We start from the raw sequence: 18,199 nt of genomic DNA on the forward strand, positions 1-18,199 counted from the left end.
AGATGTCTACATTTTCTAATATTCTCTGAGAAAGGAACTTACTGCGAACGCAAGGTTTTCTCCTTCCTGGACTGAGCTGTTGAAGTCAACACTACACAAATGCAACGATCATTATTTACAATGACGACCGAGTGCCCAGTCAGTCATGGGGAATGGGGGGGCATGACCGCGCCAAAAATTTCCAGCAATTTAGATTTTTTTTTTCAGTCCTCAGGACAGCATGACCCAAGAAGAAAGTAAAAAATGGGGATCGATCCTTGAGTCAAGTCTCTATTTTGCCCTAAGCCAGGTCCCCAACTACAAAGTGGAAGAGAAAGTTAATCAGTCAGCACAATTGACTAAAAAACTGCATGGACAATAAATGACCGTTTTATCAGTCAGTGGGGAGAACTGACAGTAGCTCTGACATCGGTTTCTAAGACCGCAATTCTCATCTTGAAAAGAAACTCTGTACGCAAGTGAACTGCAAAGGGAGACTTCGAAAGATACTCTACATCCATATAGTATCAGAAAACCTCAGTTTTACACACACACGAGAGACAATGACCCAGCATTATAATAAGGATTCACGAATAAAACGCACCACAATCCTGATGCTGTATGAATATAGTGTGCAATACTGTCTGTCTACCTAATGTACCGCATACCATGGCTCTCATGCGGGGAGCAATAACGGTCCCACCTACCGCACAGCTAAACCTAAACCTTTATTGCAGAACAAGATCTTGAAGAACCATTAAATTACTTGCATCTCCAAGTTTCTGCACAGCTGCCAGCAAAAAAAAAAAAGCACAAGTCTTTGAAAAAATATACAGAAGTAAAAAAAAAAAAAAAAAAAAAAAAAAAAAAGACAAAAAAGAGCCAAGCTGACCGGGAACCGGTAGTGCGAGCCGAGAAATCTTTGAATGCCGGTAATAGAGAGGATCCAGCGGCAGGTGAAATCTCCAAATCTTTGGAAAAAGAAATACCTGCTGCTGGACCCTCTTTTTATTTAGAGAAGACAAAAGAAATTTAGTTTGGGGGTGGAGGTGTTATGCAAGTGGTGGCTTGGATTGCAAGAATCCGATTGGCTGCCACCACTTGCTTCACAAAGAACTTTCAAACCCAATTTTCTACAAAATTTTTAATGTTACCTTAATGTAATAAGCTGAATTGTAACTACAGAAGGTAAATTACACATTGTTACAATTTCAGCTTGTTTTACATTAAGGTGAAGTACAAATGTGCATGACAGTTGGGGGGGTAACGACTTGAAATTTGTATCTTCTCATGGCGCACTCTGGTTTAAGCATATAGGCGCCATGAGAAGGTACTCTGGGTTAATGAGTTAAAAAGTTTCTGGCGTCCACATTGTCACAGCCTGGAAACAATGATTCCTATCGTAGCTTGCCTACGCCTAGAGTTCCTATGGTGGGCAGAGGCCTGCCACCAGCACAAGGGGCTGCCATTCACACTACCCCCTGCCGCCCAAACCCTAACTACAGACTCATCAAACTATGCATGGGGGGCTCATCTGGCAGGGAAGTAAATTCAGGGCAAATGATGCCCAAAACAAATGCAGTTGCATATCAATCAAAAAGCAATGTTAGCTGTACAAAATACTCTGACAGCCTTCAAGGACTGCATTCATCCAGGACAACTACTGGTGAAGACTGACAACCCCACGGTTATGTGGTACATAAACTGGGGGGTACACATTCCTACCCCCTCTGCAGACTAGCCATGGCATTGTGGAACATGGCCTTGAGCTACCAAGTGCAACTACAAGCTCAATTCCTGCCAGGAAAGCTGAATATTCTGGCAGACGAGCTAAGCAGAAATCTCATGGCCCCACATGAATGGAAACTGGAACCACGGATTTTCAACATGTTGACAAGCAAATGGGGGAGCCCAGACATCTATCTATTTGCCTCCCCCCAGAACTACCAGTTGGACAAATTTTGCACAAGAACTCACAAAAAATCTTGGAAAGTGGATGCTCTGTCCTTCAGCTGGAAAAAATCAGTCTACTCATTTCCCCCTCTACCTCTACTCTCCAAAGTTCTGCTAAATGTCAAACAGGACAAACCAAAAATGATTTTGATTACTCTAGACTGGCCACGCCAACACTGGTACCCACTCCTGCATTGTCTCAAATTTCTCCATGGCACCTGCCACAGACACCTTCTTTACTGTCTCAGCAGGAGAACCAAGTTCTGCTCCCTCAGCTCCCAACATTGAAACTTGCAGCTTGGCTAATCGCTTAAATTCACCCGTAGCATCACTCAGCAAACCTGTGATGGATGTCATCTTGGAGGGGAGAAGACCTAGTACTAGAAAATCTTATGCTGACAAATGGAAAAGATTCTGTGCCTGGAATATATCTCAAGGGATGAGCAGAGCAGCGCCCAATTTACCTCAGATTTTGCAATACTTAACTGAGATGCTTCACAAGGACCTGTCTTTTTCCTCCATTAAAATCCACGCCTCAGCCATTTCAGCTCATTACAACACAGAACCTCCCCTCTTCTCTCATCCTCTGCTCAAGCAATACCTCAGAGGGGCCAAAAACTTGAGACCACCCACGAGGGCACCAACCCCTGCCTGGGACCTTAACTTTGTATTGGAAAAACTCACTCTGCCTCCTTTTGAGCCAGCTGCTACTGCAGACTTAAAATTTCTTTCTTGGAAACGGCCTTCCTTTTAGCAATCACTTCAGCTAGAAGGATATCTGAACTACAGGCCCTTATGGCAGTGGAAAGAAGATACTGGTGATGCAAAAGTAAATTCACCTACAGCTTTAATGAAAAATTTATATTTTTTGTCATTGATAGATTATACACCAAAGATTTTGGTGGAGATTACAAAAACATGCTTGAAGTAAGAGAATGCCTATGGCAAATTAGATTAGAAGCCAGTAAATGGCCTGGCATTAATGATACCTTATCTTTGGCATGTATATTAAAACACTAAGTATTATGTAATGAATATGAGGATATAAATATTGACAGTTTAAACACGCTCCTTTGAAGGCAAAGATATTAAGATAAGAATAAAAGGAAGAGCGTGAGGCAGATAGTTTCAGCGTATCGCAACTGGTTACACTGTTCCAAATATATTGTCTGTGCGCCAAAAGCAAAAAAGTTACCAAAAATTCGAATTAGCTGGAAGGAGCTGTGAATGCTTCAGAACTATTGCTCTACTTGGTAACTTTTTGGTAACTTTTTAACTTTTTTGCTTTTGGCGCACAGACAATATATTTGGAACAGTGTAACAGTTGCGATACGTTGAAACTGTATCTGCCTCACGCTCTTCCTTTTATTAACAAAGTATTATGTATTTGAAAAGTTTGATTTTGCAACAAAGAAACACAAGGGATTTTCAAAGGAAGGATGTTTTTGAGACTCATTGCAAATTGTTTGTTTCTGTATTATATGGGTGGAAAACTTTTTGACAAGTGAAATTTTTGTGTACCAGCAAGAGTTAACTCTCAAGACAATTGATAATTTCATTTTCGTTGCATTTGAATGCTCATTGGCTACAATGTTGTTTGAATTTCATTTATAAAGGCTTGTTAATATTTTAACTGGCTCTGAAGATGCCCTAGTTAGGTGAAAGTGCCAAGTCAGTTTTATGTTTATCTGTATCCTGTCTCATTAAAGCTGTAGGTGATTTTACTTTTGCATCACCAGTATCTTTTTATTACAAGTTAAAATCCTTAAGGCAGTGGAGCCTTTCATCATCTTCCATGCGGACAGGGTGTCACTCAGGACCGATCCATCCTTCAAGCCCAAGGTGGTATCCAGTGTGGCTCTTAATCAGTCCATTCATTTACCAACTTTCTTTCACAATCCACAGGAGGAGGAGCGTATTCTGCACTCATTGGATGTGCACAGACAACTTAGATTCTACTTGGACAGGACTGAATCCTGAAGAAAATCTGAACTGCTGGTGGCATTTGCTGCAGGGGCAGAGGGAAAGGCTATTTCAATACCATTTCTAAATGGATAAGCCATTGCATTCATTTCTGCTGTAAGCACTATGGAAAACCTATCCCCCAGGGGATCGGATCTCATACCACCAGGGCTGCATCTACTTCTGCAGCCTTTCTCAGAGGTGTTCCAACCAGGGATATTCTAGAAGCTGTTACCTGGAGTTCAGTTCACACCTTCACCAAGCATTATCACTTACCAATTTTTTTTCTAAATCTAGAGCTGGCTTTGCCACTGCTGTTTTGTAGGGCCTTATAGATGGTCCTAATGCTGTATAAATCCATCCTCCCAGCCATAGCTTTGGGAATCTACCCAAATGTAGTGACTGCAACAGTGAAACATGAAGAACATAGTACAGTTGTGTACACTTACCATAAATATAGATGTTCGAGTGTATTCACTGTTGCAGTCCTGGTTACCCTCCTTCCAGCCCCCTGTTTTTCTCTTACTACACCTTTATTTTCTTTTACTATGCTTAAAAGCCTTTTTGGTGTATTTGCTTTTGATTGGAGGTATATTTTTGTGTTTTTAATTTTATTTTGCTCTGCATTTTGGGGGGGGGGGGGCACCTGCCATCTGGGGCAAGAAAAACTGATGTAATGGCATCTGCTGCATGTTTTATACCCCTGATGACCAGACGTCATAGAAGGGACAGCAACTGACGCAGGACCCAAGACTTTGTTTATCAGGCCGACTGAAGGCAACCTGCCAGCAGATTACCCAAATGTAATGAACTACAACAGTGAATGCACTCTTAACATCTACATTTCTGGTAAGTGTGCACAACTGTACTTTCTTTATCCAGTGATCCAAATTACGTTTGGATAGGGAAGGACTCTGCTCAGATGGTTGACACTTGCTATTCCTTTTTGTTCCCATCATGTCAAGTCTGTCCCAGGCAGAATTGACAGTCTATAGCATCCTTGTCTTTTTGAAGGCGTGTTGGAAAGGGGTGACTCTGCTAGCATTCTAGAGGCAGCTAGTTTGTTCTCTGTACATACTTTTACAAAACATCAAAAAATAGATTTTTCTCCGGGTCTAGGCCAGGCTTATGCTAGGATCATTGGAGTTCCTGGAGCTTAATCCTTCCTTCTCCTTTGATAGGCAAGTTATTGAAAGCTACATAAATAGTTACAGGCTACTACAGCAGTGAGTGATAAAAACAGTACATTTGTTTAAGTTGCATGTATAACATTGATGCTTGAATTACTCACCGCTGCAGTAGATGCATCCTCCCTCCCTCCTTTTTGTGTATATAGTTGCATTTATGAAATAAAAGTTGTGTTCCGAAACACTCTTGGGCATCAAGATAAGTACAAGATAAGTAAGCTCATTTCCATTTTGCTAGGCAGGAAAGTGCTGAAGACACTGCCAACTAAGCTGCTGTTGTCTTGTGGCGCACCAGATGCAGCAGTTTTGGCATATGTGAAAGGGAGCCATAGACTTTAGAAGTCTGTATTGTATCTTAGGCAGGATATAACCCAAACAGCTATAGGCAACTGCATCAGTGAGGAAGTTGAACATCTACTGTTATGTAATACTTTTACTAACCATTTGTATTGAAATAAGATGCATGTTTATTATACAGTGTAATTATTGATAACCTTACCTTTTGGTAATTTTGAAGACTTCCTGGCTGTTTGTGGCTGAAATTGGTTCTTTGGTCAGACTTACCTACCCAATTAAAGTAAAAAATGAAGCAAACTGATCTTGTCTTCAAGTGGAATGTTAACATTGTTTTGCTCTTTAATCTTTCTATTTTATGGTATTGCTTGATACTTCTAGGTTCCTGGTTTCTACACAGATGCAGAGAGGAGGTCTGTAATGGATGCTGCACAAATTGCTGGCCTAAACTGTTTGCGTTTAATTAATGAAAACACTGCAGGTAAGTTGGATGCTTTTTTTTCTTGCATTTTTTGGTTCATAGTTTTTTTAGTTAAGTACTAGGCTAGCTGCTCTTGCAGGCCATTTTAATCCGAGCCAGTTTCTCTTGGTGTACTTGAAATAACCTCTCCCATTTGGTTGTAAATTGGCATTACTCATCCCATGCTTGATAATTATATAAGAATGACTGGAATCTTACTGTAGATGATTCGAGGGGATCTGTGTATGGGGTAAAGCATTTAGGAGTGGGCTCTGTCCATTAGTAGTACAGGGGGCAGTCCTAGGGTAAATTTTGTTTTCCATCCATAGATCTGAGTTGAAGTTGAAAATGGACAGGGCTAAACTTAATTTGTGGATTGGGAGTCTGTTCCACAGCACAAGTATTCTCTGGTTTGGAAGGACAGGTTTATTCCTTATTCTGTTAATGCAGAAAAGGTTTAAAACACTACACATTTTTCTCCTAGGGAAGATTGAGATACAAACGGACAATATGTTGGTAGTGTGGTGCATCAACAAACCAGGAGGAACCAGAACTTAGTCTGTCGAGAAAGTGAGTGTGTGGCAATGGGCAGTCTCTTCCAACTGCTTCCTAACTGCACCGCACATTTCGGGGGGTACAGCATCCTAGTAGACAGGCTTAGCAGAGTTTTACTGATACTTCGAGTGTTCTCTTAATCGGTCAGTGGCAAACATGATCTTTCTCAAATGGGGTCAGCCTTGCTGTGAAACTGTCCCCTTTCAACATCAAATGCAGAAGTTATTTTGCCTTGATCCCTCCTCAGGGACAGTCACTAAGAGATGCTGTAGTTCATGCTTGGCACCCCCCCCCTGTCTCTGTGCATTTTCCCCTTTTCCCCCTGATACCCAGATTTCTTCAAAAAGTGCATAGGTTGAAGAGCAAAGTAGTCCTCATTGTTACTTTTGCCTTGACAAGTCTTGTTCACCTTCCTTTGGTCTCACCTGATTTGCCCACCGTGGACACTGGAACCATTTTCAGATCTTGTCTCACCCCTCTGGGCAGACATTTGCATCTTCAGAGCCTAAAACTGACCACATGCATTCTCCAATGTTCATAGGTTGGTACTGGGCTATCTGCCTGAAGGCATATATTAGCCAAGCCATGTTGTGTGGTATTCACTGACCCTTTAGTAGTTCCCTAGACCCTTGTACTAGCAGCTAGTACCCTAGGCCCCTATCTAGTAGTGCTGTTGGTGTGATCCCGGTATGAACTTTCTTACCCATCCACTCATCAAGGTTCCTCTTGAAGAGTGATAGTGAGGGGCTCTGTCTTATGTAGATCGGGACCCTGTTCCATAGTAAGGGAAGTCTCTGCGAAGATAATCTATCCCTCCAGCATGTTCTATTCATTGTTGTGTTGATGTTTATATCCCTAGAGCGTGTAGCTTGAGTAGATTTGATTTTGCTAAGATGGAGCATGTTCAATTCTGGGTTGGACATGGCTCTGTACGTTAGACAGAGATTGCCTCTGAGAAAGCGGTATGCAACAGAGAACAGTCTTAGCTTTTTCAATCGTGCTGCATAGGGCAACTGTTTGAGGCCAGTAATCCTCTTGGTTAGGTACCTTTGTGGTCTCTCCAGCTGCTGGAGATGTCTAGCCAGGTACATTCCAATTGGTGCATTGTACTCTAATGGGTCTGATGAGGGAAGAGTAGAGGAGGCACTATTGCATCCTTAGATCTTGATGCGAACCCTTTCGTGATCAGGTGGGTCACACAGAAGGATTTTCTAACCACTTTGGCAACATGGTTATCAAAGGAAAGTGGACTATCTACTTGGGTCCTGAGATCCCTTATTTCTTCAGATTTCAGGAGATTACCTCCTATGTTGTAGTTTGCGGGTACTCTGTTTTTTCCAAAGGAGACTACTACACATTTTTTTGCATTTAGCTTGAGACCATGGCTTTGACACCATGCATCAGTCTCATTTAGGCCCTTCTGGAGGATCTCCATGTCGGCCAGAGACTCTGTTATAGCACCCAGTTTGCAGTCGTCCGCAAACTTAGTCAGCCACAGCCCTTCCGTGCTTGCCTGTACTTTTGAGAAGTATATGCCAAACAGGAGGGGCCCCAGGACAGAGCCCTGAGGCACACCACTCGTTACTGGTCTGGATTCGGACATAGATCCCACTACTCTTATTTTATAGGATCTGTCTGAGAGCCAGTTTGCGATCCATCTTGTGATATAAGGGTTTATGCCCAGGCTGGTGAGCTTATCAATAATACCTGAATGGGGAATGGTGTCAAATGCTTTAGCAAGGTCAAGGTAAACTGTGTACCTCCTTTCCCTTATCTATAGCCTGAGTAACTGTCTCAAAGAAATCCACCAGGTTCTGGAGGCATGATCTGCCCTTGACTAAGCCAAACTGTGTGGAGTCCAGCGACTGGAGGTTCCCAATCTCTCCATTTGAGTTCCATAATGATTTGCTCCATAGCCTTACAGATCAGACTGGTCAGGCTTATTGGTCGGTAGTTCCCAGGGTCCGTTGTGGCCCCACCCTTGTGTAGCGGGACCACCATTGCCGTGCGCCATTCTATGGCCACATATCCTGTGGAGAGGCTGAGACTGAACAGGGTATTAAGATGCGGGGTTAATTCCTTTTGGATTTCGTGTGTGATGCAGCCTGGGACACAATCTGGTCCCATGGAGGCAGTGTTTTTAGCTTTAGAGAGTCTTGTTAACCAACGTATCAGTAATAATTGGACTTGCACAATCCACTAGAATGGTAATAGGCCCTGTAGGTGGGAGGGGGGGGGTGGGATTTGCACTGAACCTGTCAGCCAAGATGTTGGCAATGTTAGTGTATTTTGTTCCATTTTGTACTAGCTCATAACAGACCTGAGCATTTCCATTTAGGTTTTTGATGAAGCCATAGAAGGCCTTATGGTTATTCTTGGCAACTTTATTTTCAAAATTAGCTTTAGTTGACTTGATGAGGGCCCTCAGTTTCTTACTAATGCTGATCAGGGATGATTTTTCTACTTGAGATTTGGCCTTTTTTTGTACAAGACTCCTCCTTTTATTGTAAAGTTTGCTTATGGCCAGGGTCCACCAGACTGGTTTCTTGCTTGAGGAAGGAGTCTTGGTTTTATTTGGGATAGCACGGTCCATGCAATCCTGAAGATGCATATTGAGTGCCTTGGTGTAGGATTCAGCATCCTGGATATCATTATCCTTCTGCAAGGGAATAGTGACGCTTTCCACTTCGGATGCAAGTAGTTTGAAGTTTGCTTTGGAAAGGTTTTGACTGTTTCTTTGATTGGGGGAGGTGGAGGAGTGAGGATGTCCAGGGTTATCAGTTTGTGGTCGGATCTGCACTGCTGCAGTCATTACACTTGGGTTATCCTGCCGTCAGGCAGTTCCCCAGTCGGCCTGAGTTCCAAAGTCTTGGTCTGGTGTCGGTTGCTGTCGCCTACTCACTGATTGTCAGTGCGACAGGGTTATATAAGATGCAGCCGACGCCATTTTTTTCAATCTTTCTTGCCGCGCGGTGCCTGAAGCAAAAGCAGTTCGCAAGTGCTGGTCGGCCGACTCCTGAGATTTTCATTTGGAATCCGGAACCCAAGTCTTCTACAATGCTAAGTACCCCGATGTCCTTCAAGGATGCATCTGCAGTCCTAACAAATGGGTTGTCCTGTCGTCAGGCAGCCCTTCGGTCGGCCGGATTCCAAAGTCTGGGTCTGGCCTCGGCTGGTGTCGCACTTCACCCGACGTTATCTCTGCTGGTCTTCGGGTATAAAGGCATCAGCCGACGCCATTTTCCTCAGTCTTTCTTGCCGCGTGGCGCCCGAAGCAGAAGCTGTTCGCAAGTGCCGGTCGGTCAGATCCAGAGATTACTACTACCGAATACTACTTCGAAGACTTCTAAAAAGCTAAGTACCCCGTTGGGGACTCTTTCTTGCCTCAGCCGATGTCAGAAAAAGTGAATAACTGTTTAACTTGTGGGAAACAAATACCTCATAAAGATTTCCACTCTTACTGCTTACCTTGTTTAGGCCCAGACCACGACGTAGCAGCCTGTTTAGCCTGTGCATCTTTCAACCGTCGAACGCTTAGGCGTCGGTCGGAGTTTGCTGAACAGTTTTTCGGCTCAGATTTTGCGTACATTATGCCGTCGGATCCTCCGACTTCTCAAATTGTTAAACGCAAAGAAAAGACCGACACTCGCAGTCCATGGTTTCGGCCGAAACCACGGTTAAGCAAACCGCGAGTGTCTCGGTTTCGGCCGAAACCGAGCAAACGGGTCAATCTTCAGCCGAATCCATGACTACTACCGAGGCTCCTGCTACCCTAGTTGAATCGGCCTCTGAAGTTTTGCCTACTAATGTGGTTCCTCTAGAATTATCGGACACCATCCCTTTGGATGTCTCTACCCCAGCACGTGGTGTTGCTAGGCCTCCTGCAGCCATGTCTATAAAGGCCTTTGCCAGGGCTAAAGCAGCCAAAACTGCTAAGTCTGTGCCTGTTAAGCCCCCCTCTCACAGGCCCAGTTCCAGTTCCCAAATGCTTACTCTGGCAGAGGATCTCATCTCGTTAATAAGGGGATCCCAATCTCACCCAGACAGGGCCTCTCAACCTCCAGAAAAGAGACCTAGAGCAGAGCCCCCTGAGCCAGTGTCCTCAGATGACTCTTCTGATGATTCAGACAATACAGACCATCCAGAGGCTCCTTTTTCTACTTATGAAGATTCCGATGCTGAAGAATCTATACCTTCTGCCTCTCCACCAGAGGAATTTTCCTTTGGGGAAACCTTACATGCCATGAGAGAGCAATTCCAATGGCAGGGACAAGATTTCTCAGATTCAAGAAAAAGGCTTAGGACCTTTCTACACTTACCGCAACATAGGCCCTTAGCTATACCTCCAGTTCTTCCTGTTGTGGATGATGCATTTAATGATGTTTGCACTGCTCCTGATACTTTACCTCCAGCCCCTGCCAAGCCCGATGAGTGTCCGGTACCCTGTAAAACCTATCACCACTTATACAAGGCTCCCCTTGCAGATCCTGAGACTATCTCCCAGGGGCCTAAGGCAGTAGCTTCGACCTCAGCGAAAAACCCTCTCCCTTCTGAAAGGGAATCCAGGTCCTTAGAGAGATGGGGTAAAAAAGTATACACCTCTGCTACTCTCTCAGCTAGAGCTTTGAACTGTCAGTTTCATATGATCCAATACCAAGAGTTTATGCTTGATCAGTTAACTAAGAAACTGTCCTCTGATGATTCCTTAGATAAGAAATATGTTTTAGAAATGGTGAATAACATTCAGCAGGTTAGTAACCATTCTTTAAAATGTGGCTATGATGCACTGGAGGCTTCATTTAGATCAGCCATGACTGGCACAGTTATAAGAAGGCATGCATGGTTGAAAGAACAGGTCTTGCCGGATCATGTTAAAGCAAAACTATTAGATGCTCCTATGGATAAGGTCAGTCTATTTGGTTCTCCTGCCCAGCAAGTAATGAAGAAAATGGAAGAGAAGGCAAAATCTGTACAAACAGTTAAAGATTTCTTACAGGTTCAGCCCCCAAGGTTTAGCAGGAACTGGCCTTCCACAAATTGGTCCTTTCCAGACTCCTCTAAATCTCAGAGGCAGGAATAGACGTTCCAGAGGCAGAAATCAATCCAGAGGAGGTGCCTACAGAGGATGCCAGTGGCAAGGCAATAACCAACGAGGCACAGACACAACCACTGCCACTGCAACAGGACAATCACAGTGACTTGGCTCTGACACCGCCTACCAGGGAAAAAATAGCAGCACCCTTAGGCGGAAAGTTAGCCTTATTTTCAAAAAATTGGCACTATATCACAAGAGACAAGTGGATTTTGCAAACTATAGACCAAGGCTACAGGTTTCATTTCCACAACTTACCAGTAAAAAGAGGAATGCCAAACCTACCACCAAATCAAAAAACAGAAGCTCTAAAACAGATAGCTCAATTAACAAAGATGAGAGCTGTGGAAAGGGTACCACCTACAGAACAGGGCAAAGGATTTTACTCCAGACTCTTCCTAGTACCAAGAAAAGAGAAAAGTTGGAGACCTATTCTCGACCTGTCCGCTTAAACACATTCATCATTGTTCCAAAATTCAAAATGCTGACCCTACAGCAACTTCTTCCCATGCTGGGCAAGGAGTGTTGGCTGGTAACTCTAGATCTCAAGGAGGCATACCTGCACGTCCCCATACGACCAAATTGCAGAAGATACCTCAGATTTCTTGCAGGATCAGAGCATTATCAATTCTCAGCATTGCCCTTTGGCTTATCTACTGCGCCCAGAGTATTCACGAAATGCCTGGCATCAGTAACCGCTCATTGCAGGCTACAGGGAATCCAAATTTATCCATACCTGGACGACTGCCTGATACAAGCGGACAACAAAAGCAAGCTGACACAAGACTTACAAAGAGTCATTTGCTTACTACAAGCCCTGGGATACACAGTCAATTTAAAAAAGTCAAGACTGATACCATCCCAAACAAGAACATTCTTGGGTGCAGAATTGGACACAGTAAAACAGATGGCATTCCAAACTGCAGAAAAACAAGAACAACTCCCTCTTTACTTCTTGGCATTAACAAAGCAGAACAAACTAACAGCAAGGAAAGTACTGCAGGCCTTGGGCTTCATGGCATCATGCATAATCCTGGTCCCCCATGCCAGACTGCATATGAGAAAGCTACAGTGGTACCTAAAGAATTTATGGTCTCAACACAGGCACAGCTTAGAAACCGAAATACCACTAATCCCATGCCTGAAACAAGAGTTCCTATGGTGGGCTCAAGCATGCCAGTCAAACCCAGGTTTGCCCTTCCACAGCATTCAAGCAAGCCAAACCGTCACAACGGACGCCTCAGACCTAGGTTGGGGGGCCCACATGCTGGACAAATGCATTCAAGGATTATGGACTCCAGATCAGCTGCACCTGCACCTGCACATAAATCAAAAAGAAATGCTGGCAGTAAAACTAGCAATCCAGAATTTCAGACCATTCCTCAAAGAAGGCCAATTAATGATAAGGACAGACAACACCACAGTCATGTGGTACATCAACAAACAGGGAGGCACTCATTCATACCCCCTATGCCGAATGGCTCTGGACCTATGGAATATGGCTCTGAGCTACAACATTCAGTTACAGGCAATATTTGTACCGGGAAAAGAAAACATCCTAGCAGACATGTTAAGCAGAACTACCTCGGATGCTCACGAATGGATGCTACACCCGGACATCTTCAAGGCCATCACAAAGAAATGGGGAATGCCACAAATAGACCTATTCGCATCCCCACTCAATCACCAGCTCAAGAAATTCTGCACAAGGACATACCACCCACTTGCTTGGAAGGTGGACTCTCTATCCTTCAGTTGGAAAGGCCTGACAGCATATGCATTTCCACCTCTTCCTTTGATGCACAAGGTACTACTGAAAATCAGAGGAACGTCCAAGGATAATTCTGATAGCTCCAAATTGGCCAAGACAACATTGATATCCATTGCTGAGGAGCATGTCTCTGGGGGGGGGGGAAACGTGGACACTACCCCTGATTCCTTTGATGTTAACTCAGAGCGACTACAACATCATGCATCCAAACCTGAAAACTCTGCAACTGACTGCCTGGAACATTACATAAGCGCAACTAACCCAGATTTATCCCAAAGTGTTAAAGACATTATCCTTGAGGCCCGCAGACCTTCAACAAGAAGGAACTATGCAGGAAAATGGAAAAGGTTTGTCATTTGGAGTACTGAAAGAGGAAAAGATGTGTCAAAGATAGATATTGCCAACATCCTGGAGTATTTGGCAGAGCTTCTCCATACAGGCCTGTCCTATTCCTCCAAGATACATGCATCAGCTATTTCTGCAGAATACAGCTTCGATCCCCCTGTCTTCCCACATCCTCTACTCAGGCAGTTCCTCAGAGGAATCAAGAATGTAAAACCTCCTAGGAAACCACCATTACCAGCATGGGACTTGACTTTGTGCTAGAAAAATTGACACTCCCTCCATTCGAACCAGCAGCAACAGCAGATCTTCAACACCTATCCTGGAAAACTGCTTTCCTACTGGCAATTACTTCAGCAAGAAGGGTTTGAACTACAGGCCTTAATGGCAGTACAACCCTTCCTAATCTTCCATCAAGATAGTGTCCATGAGAACTAATCCTACATTTATGCCTAAGGTGGTATCCAGAGTGTCTCTAAACCAGGCAATCCACCTACCTACCTTCTTTCCCAGTCCACAGAACAGGGGGGAAAGACTGCTGCATACCTTGGATGTACATAGACAGTTGCGCTACTACCTGGACAGAACCAAGGGCAATAGAAAAACTGACCAGCTTCTAGTAGTTTATGCAACAGGAAGGGAACGAAAAGCAATTTCCAAACAGACAATCTCCAAGTGGATAGGAAATTGCATAAGATTCTGTTACTCCTACCATGGAAAGCAAATTCCACAGAACATAAGGCCTCATTCTACAAGGGCTACAGCCACTACCAGAGCTTTCTTACGAGGAGTGGCTACCAAGGACATTATTGAGGCGGCTACTTGGACCTCCGTGCATACATTTGCCAAGCATTATAACTTACCTCTATACTCTAGATCCCGAGCAGGGTTTGCCACTGCTGTTTTGCAAGGGATCCTAACTACACCATAATTCTTCTTCCTCCTCCCCTAGTTTGGCTATGGTATTCTACCCATTTGTTAGGACTGCAGATGCATCCTTGAAGGACATAGTACAGTTTTGTACCTACCATAAATGTAGATGTCCGAACAGGATAGCATCTGCAGTCAGGATTACCCACCCTCCTTCCCCTCTGTGGTACTCCTAGGGTATTTACCCTCCTAATAGCTAGCTGGGGGGGGATCTCTTATGGTGTATTTGTTTGTATATATGTACATACATGCTTATTTTTTGTGTTTGCCTTCTACCTTTTTTGGAAACATTGGCATTTACCCAAAATTTAGCTTTCCAAGAGGGCAACTGGCGTCGGCTGATGCCTTTATACCCGAAGACCAGCAGAGATGATGGGTGAAGTGTGACACCAGCCGAGGCCAGACCCAGACTTTGGAATCCGGCCGACCGAAGGGCTGCCTGACGACAGGACAACCCATTTGTTAGGACTGCAGATGCTATCCTGTTCGGACATCTACATTTATGGTAGGTACAAAACTGTACTTTGCGGAAACTTTTTCTTGCTTCAGACCGATGTCAGTAAAAGTTAACTTTATTTCTTGTGGAAAGCAAATGCCTCATAAGGATTTCCATTCTTATTGTATCCCATGCCTAGGCCCAGACCACAATGTCACTGGTTGTCGGTTTTGTGCTAGGTTTAACAAGCGCACTATTAAACGTCTGATTTTGCCCGACATTATTTTGGCAGAAAATTCAATTATACCATGCCGTCGGAACTTCCGACGAACGGAATACATAAAAAGTGCAAAGACAAGGATAGGCATCCGAGACCCAAAACTGACTAAGCCTCTTCTAGGCCAGTCGCCGGTTCTCCGGTTTTCAGCGAGGCGCCTTCGCAGCCCCTGACTACCGTTTCTGTAGAACCACAGGCCGCCTCTGACTCCCACGTGGAGATGGCTGGGCCTTCGGACGCACAAGTTATTCAGACTACCGAAACTACCCCTTCAGAGGGATCCGGAGTAGCTGAACAACCAGCAGCTTCAGAGGGTGTTTTCAGACCTACTCAGTTAAGCATTAAATCTTCTGCTAAGCCTAAACCTACTTTAAAGGCAAAGAAACAAATACAGCATTCTCCAGGACAGGCCTCCATGCCTAAGAAACAAATGCTCAAAATGGCCGAAGACCTCATCACTCTGATCAGAGGTTCCCATCCCCCTCCTGATAAAAGGCCTAGACAGGATGCAGACTGACTCATCCGACCAGGTATCCATCTCTTCAGATTTTCCTCAGACCTAGGATACTCCTTACACCCTTATGAGGATTCTGAGGCTGAGGAATCAAATTCCATAAGCCTCTCCGCCTGAGGGAGTACTCCTTTGGGGAAACCTTGCATACCATGAGGGAGCATTTCCATTGGGAAGGCCACGATTACTCAGAATCCAAGAAAAGGCTCAGAGACTTCCTTTTATTACCTCAACACAGACCCCTTGCTATTCCGCCGGTGTTAGACATTGTGGATGATGTGTATACTGAATCCATCTTAAATCCTGATTCTTTACCTCCAGCCCCAGTTAAGCCTGACTGATAATAGAGTCCCTGACTCACACACATTTCTTTATAAAAGCCCTGTTGCCGACCCTGAAACTATTTCTCAGGGACCCAAAGGGGTTAAGGCCTCATCAGCAAAGAATGCAGTCCCCTCTGACAGATTCCAGAGCATTGGACACATGGGGGAAGAAAGTATATACGTCTGCAACTTTAGCAATGAGGGCCTTAAATTGCCAGTTTCACATGTTAAAATATCAGCAATTTTTGATGTCTCAGTAAAAACAAAAAATGCTTCCAGATTCAGATCTTCCTAATTTAAAGGAAATGCAGGATTTATTGCATGCAGCTGAACAAGTGGGAAAACACACTTTGCAATGTGGTTTAGATTCTTTAGAGGCATCCTGTAGAGCAGCTGTTACAGGCTCTGTCATTAGAAGACATGTTTGGTTAAAAGAACATACCTTACCAGATCATGTTAAAGCAAAACTGTTGGATGCACCATTACAGCAGGATGTGTTATTTGGAGTTAAGGCAGAAGAGGTATTAAAGAAAATGAAGGATAAGGCAAAATCTATGCCAACGGTGAAGGATTTCTTACAGGTTGAACCTCCTCGATTTAGCAGAAATTGGCCAACAAAGAATTGGTCCTTTCCAGTTTCAGACAGACCTCAAAGGGGAAGATACCGAGGTCCAAGAGGTAGAGGTCAACCACAAGGTTCTTACAGGCCTCGGCAATGGGGTGCATCAGGCCAGAAAGAAGGGGAAGACAGGCCACAACCTTATAAAAAACAGTCCCAATGTCTTCCCACTACATCTGCCAAACAGCCCTCTTGGCAACCCCCTTGGGAGGAAAACTGGCACTTTTCTATTACAATTGGCATATCACCAAAGACAAATGGGTTCTCAACATTGTATCTCAAGGTTACAGGTTCCACTTTCACACTCTGCCAAGGTTAAAAGGAATGCCAAACCTGCCACCAAATCAATGGGCAGAGGCTCAAAAACAAATTGCAGCACTCATGGACACGAGAGCTATTCAAAAGGTACCACCACAGGAGCAAGGACAAGGATTTTACTCAAGACTCTTTCTGGTTCCCAGAAAGGACAAAGCCTGGAGGCCCATTCTGGATCTTTCTTCCGTAAACACTTACCTGGATGTTCTGAAATTCAAAATGTTGACACTACAGCAGCTTCTTCCTATGCTGGGCTAGAAAGCTTGGCTTGAAACATTGGACCTCAAGGAGGCATACCTGCATGTCCCTATCAGACAAAACTGCAGAAGATACCTCAGATTCATGGCTGGTTCAATGCACTATCAGTTTTCTGCACTGCCTTTTGGCTTATCTACTGCGCCCAGGGTCTTCACAAAGTGCCTGGCACCAGTAATTGCATTTTGCAGACAGAAAGGAATTCAAATTTATCCGTACCTGGACGACTGCCTGAAGCAGAGAGCAAGGACATTCTTCTAAAGCATCTGGCATTTGAAAAACAGTTGAGTTGCCTAGGGTACACAGTAAACAAAAAGAAATCAAAACTAGTGCCCTCACAAGAGATCATTTTCCATGGGTACCAGCTTGAATACAATGGCCCAGATGGCATATCTCACGCCAGACCAGCAAGGACATCTGACCCAATATTTTTAATTAATGGCAGCAAGAACCCAACTCCCTGCAAGAAAAATTCTGCAGGCCTTTGGTTACATGGCATCTTGCATACTACTAATTCCATATGCCAGGTTGCATATGAGGAAACTACAATGGTACCTAAAGAGTGCCTGGTCTCAACATGGTCAAAGTTTGGAAACAGTTATACCACTAATAACTTGCCTGCAACAGGAGTTTCGATATTGGGCTCAAGCTTGTCACCTCAACAAGGGACAGACTTTTTCTCAACCCACAGCCAGGGAAACACTGACAACAGATGCATCGGATTACGCCTGGGGAGCACACATGGCAGGAAAATGTATTTAGGGCAAGTGGCCCGCAGAACGAAGGCATCTTTACATCAATCAAAAAGAGATGCTAGCTGTACAAAATGCCCAAATAGCCTTCAAGGACCTGCTACATCCAGGACAACTACTGCTAAAGACAGACACCACCACAGTTATGTGGTACATAAACAAGCAAGGGGGCACTCACTCACTCTT

General features: G+C 44.1%; 1 protein-coding gene across 1 annotated transcript in view; it reads left to right on the forward strand.

Annotated features, from left to right (window-relative positions):
- Nucleotides 1–18,199, forward strand: part of HSPA4 (heat shock protein family A (Hsp70) member 4) — a 2,799,623-nt gene that overhangs the window by 772,140 nt on the left and 2,009,284 nt on the right. Inside the window, 1 exon segment of the mRNA XM_044069267.1 lies at nt 5,757–5,856. Coding sequence (XP_043925202.1) covers nt 5,757–5,856 — 100 coding nt within the window.

Source organism: Protopterus annectens, chromosome 4.part0 (assembly GCF_019279795.1).
Source record: "Protopterus annectens isolate FY-2018-M chromosome 4.part0, PAN1.0, whole genome shotgun sequence".
Classification (NCBI taxonomy): Eukaryota; Metazoa; Chordata; order Ceratodontiformes; family Protopteridae; genus Protopterus; species Protopterus annectens.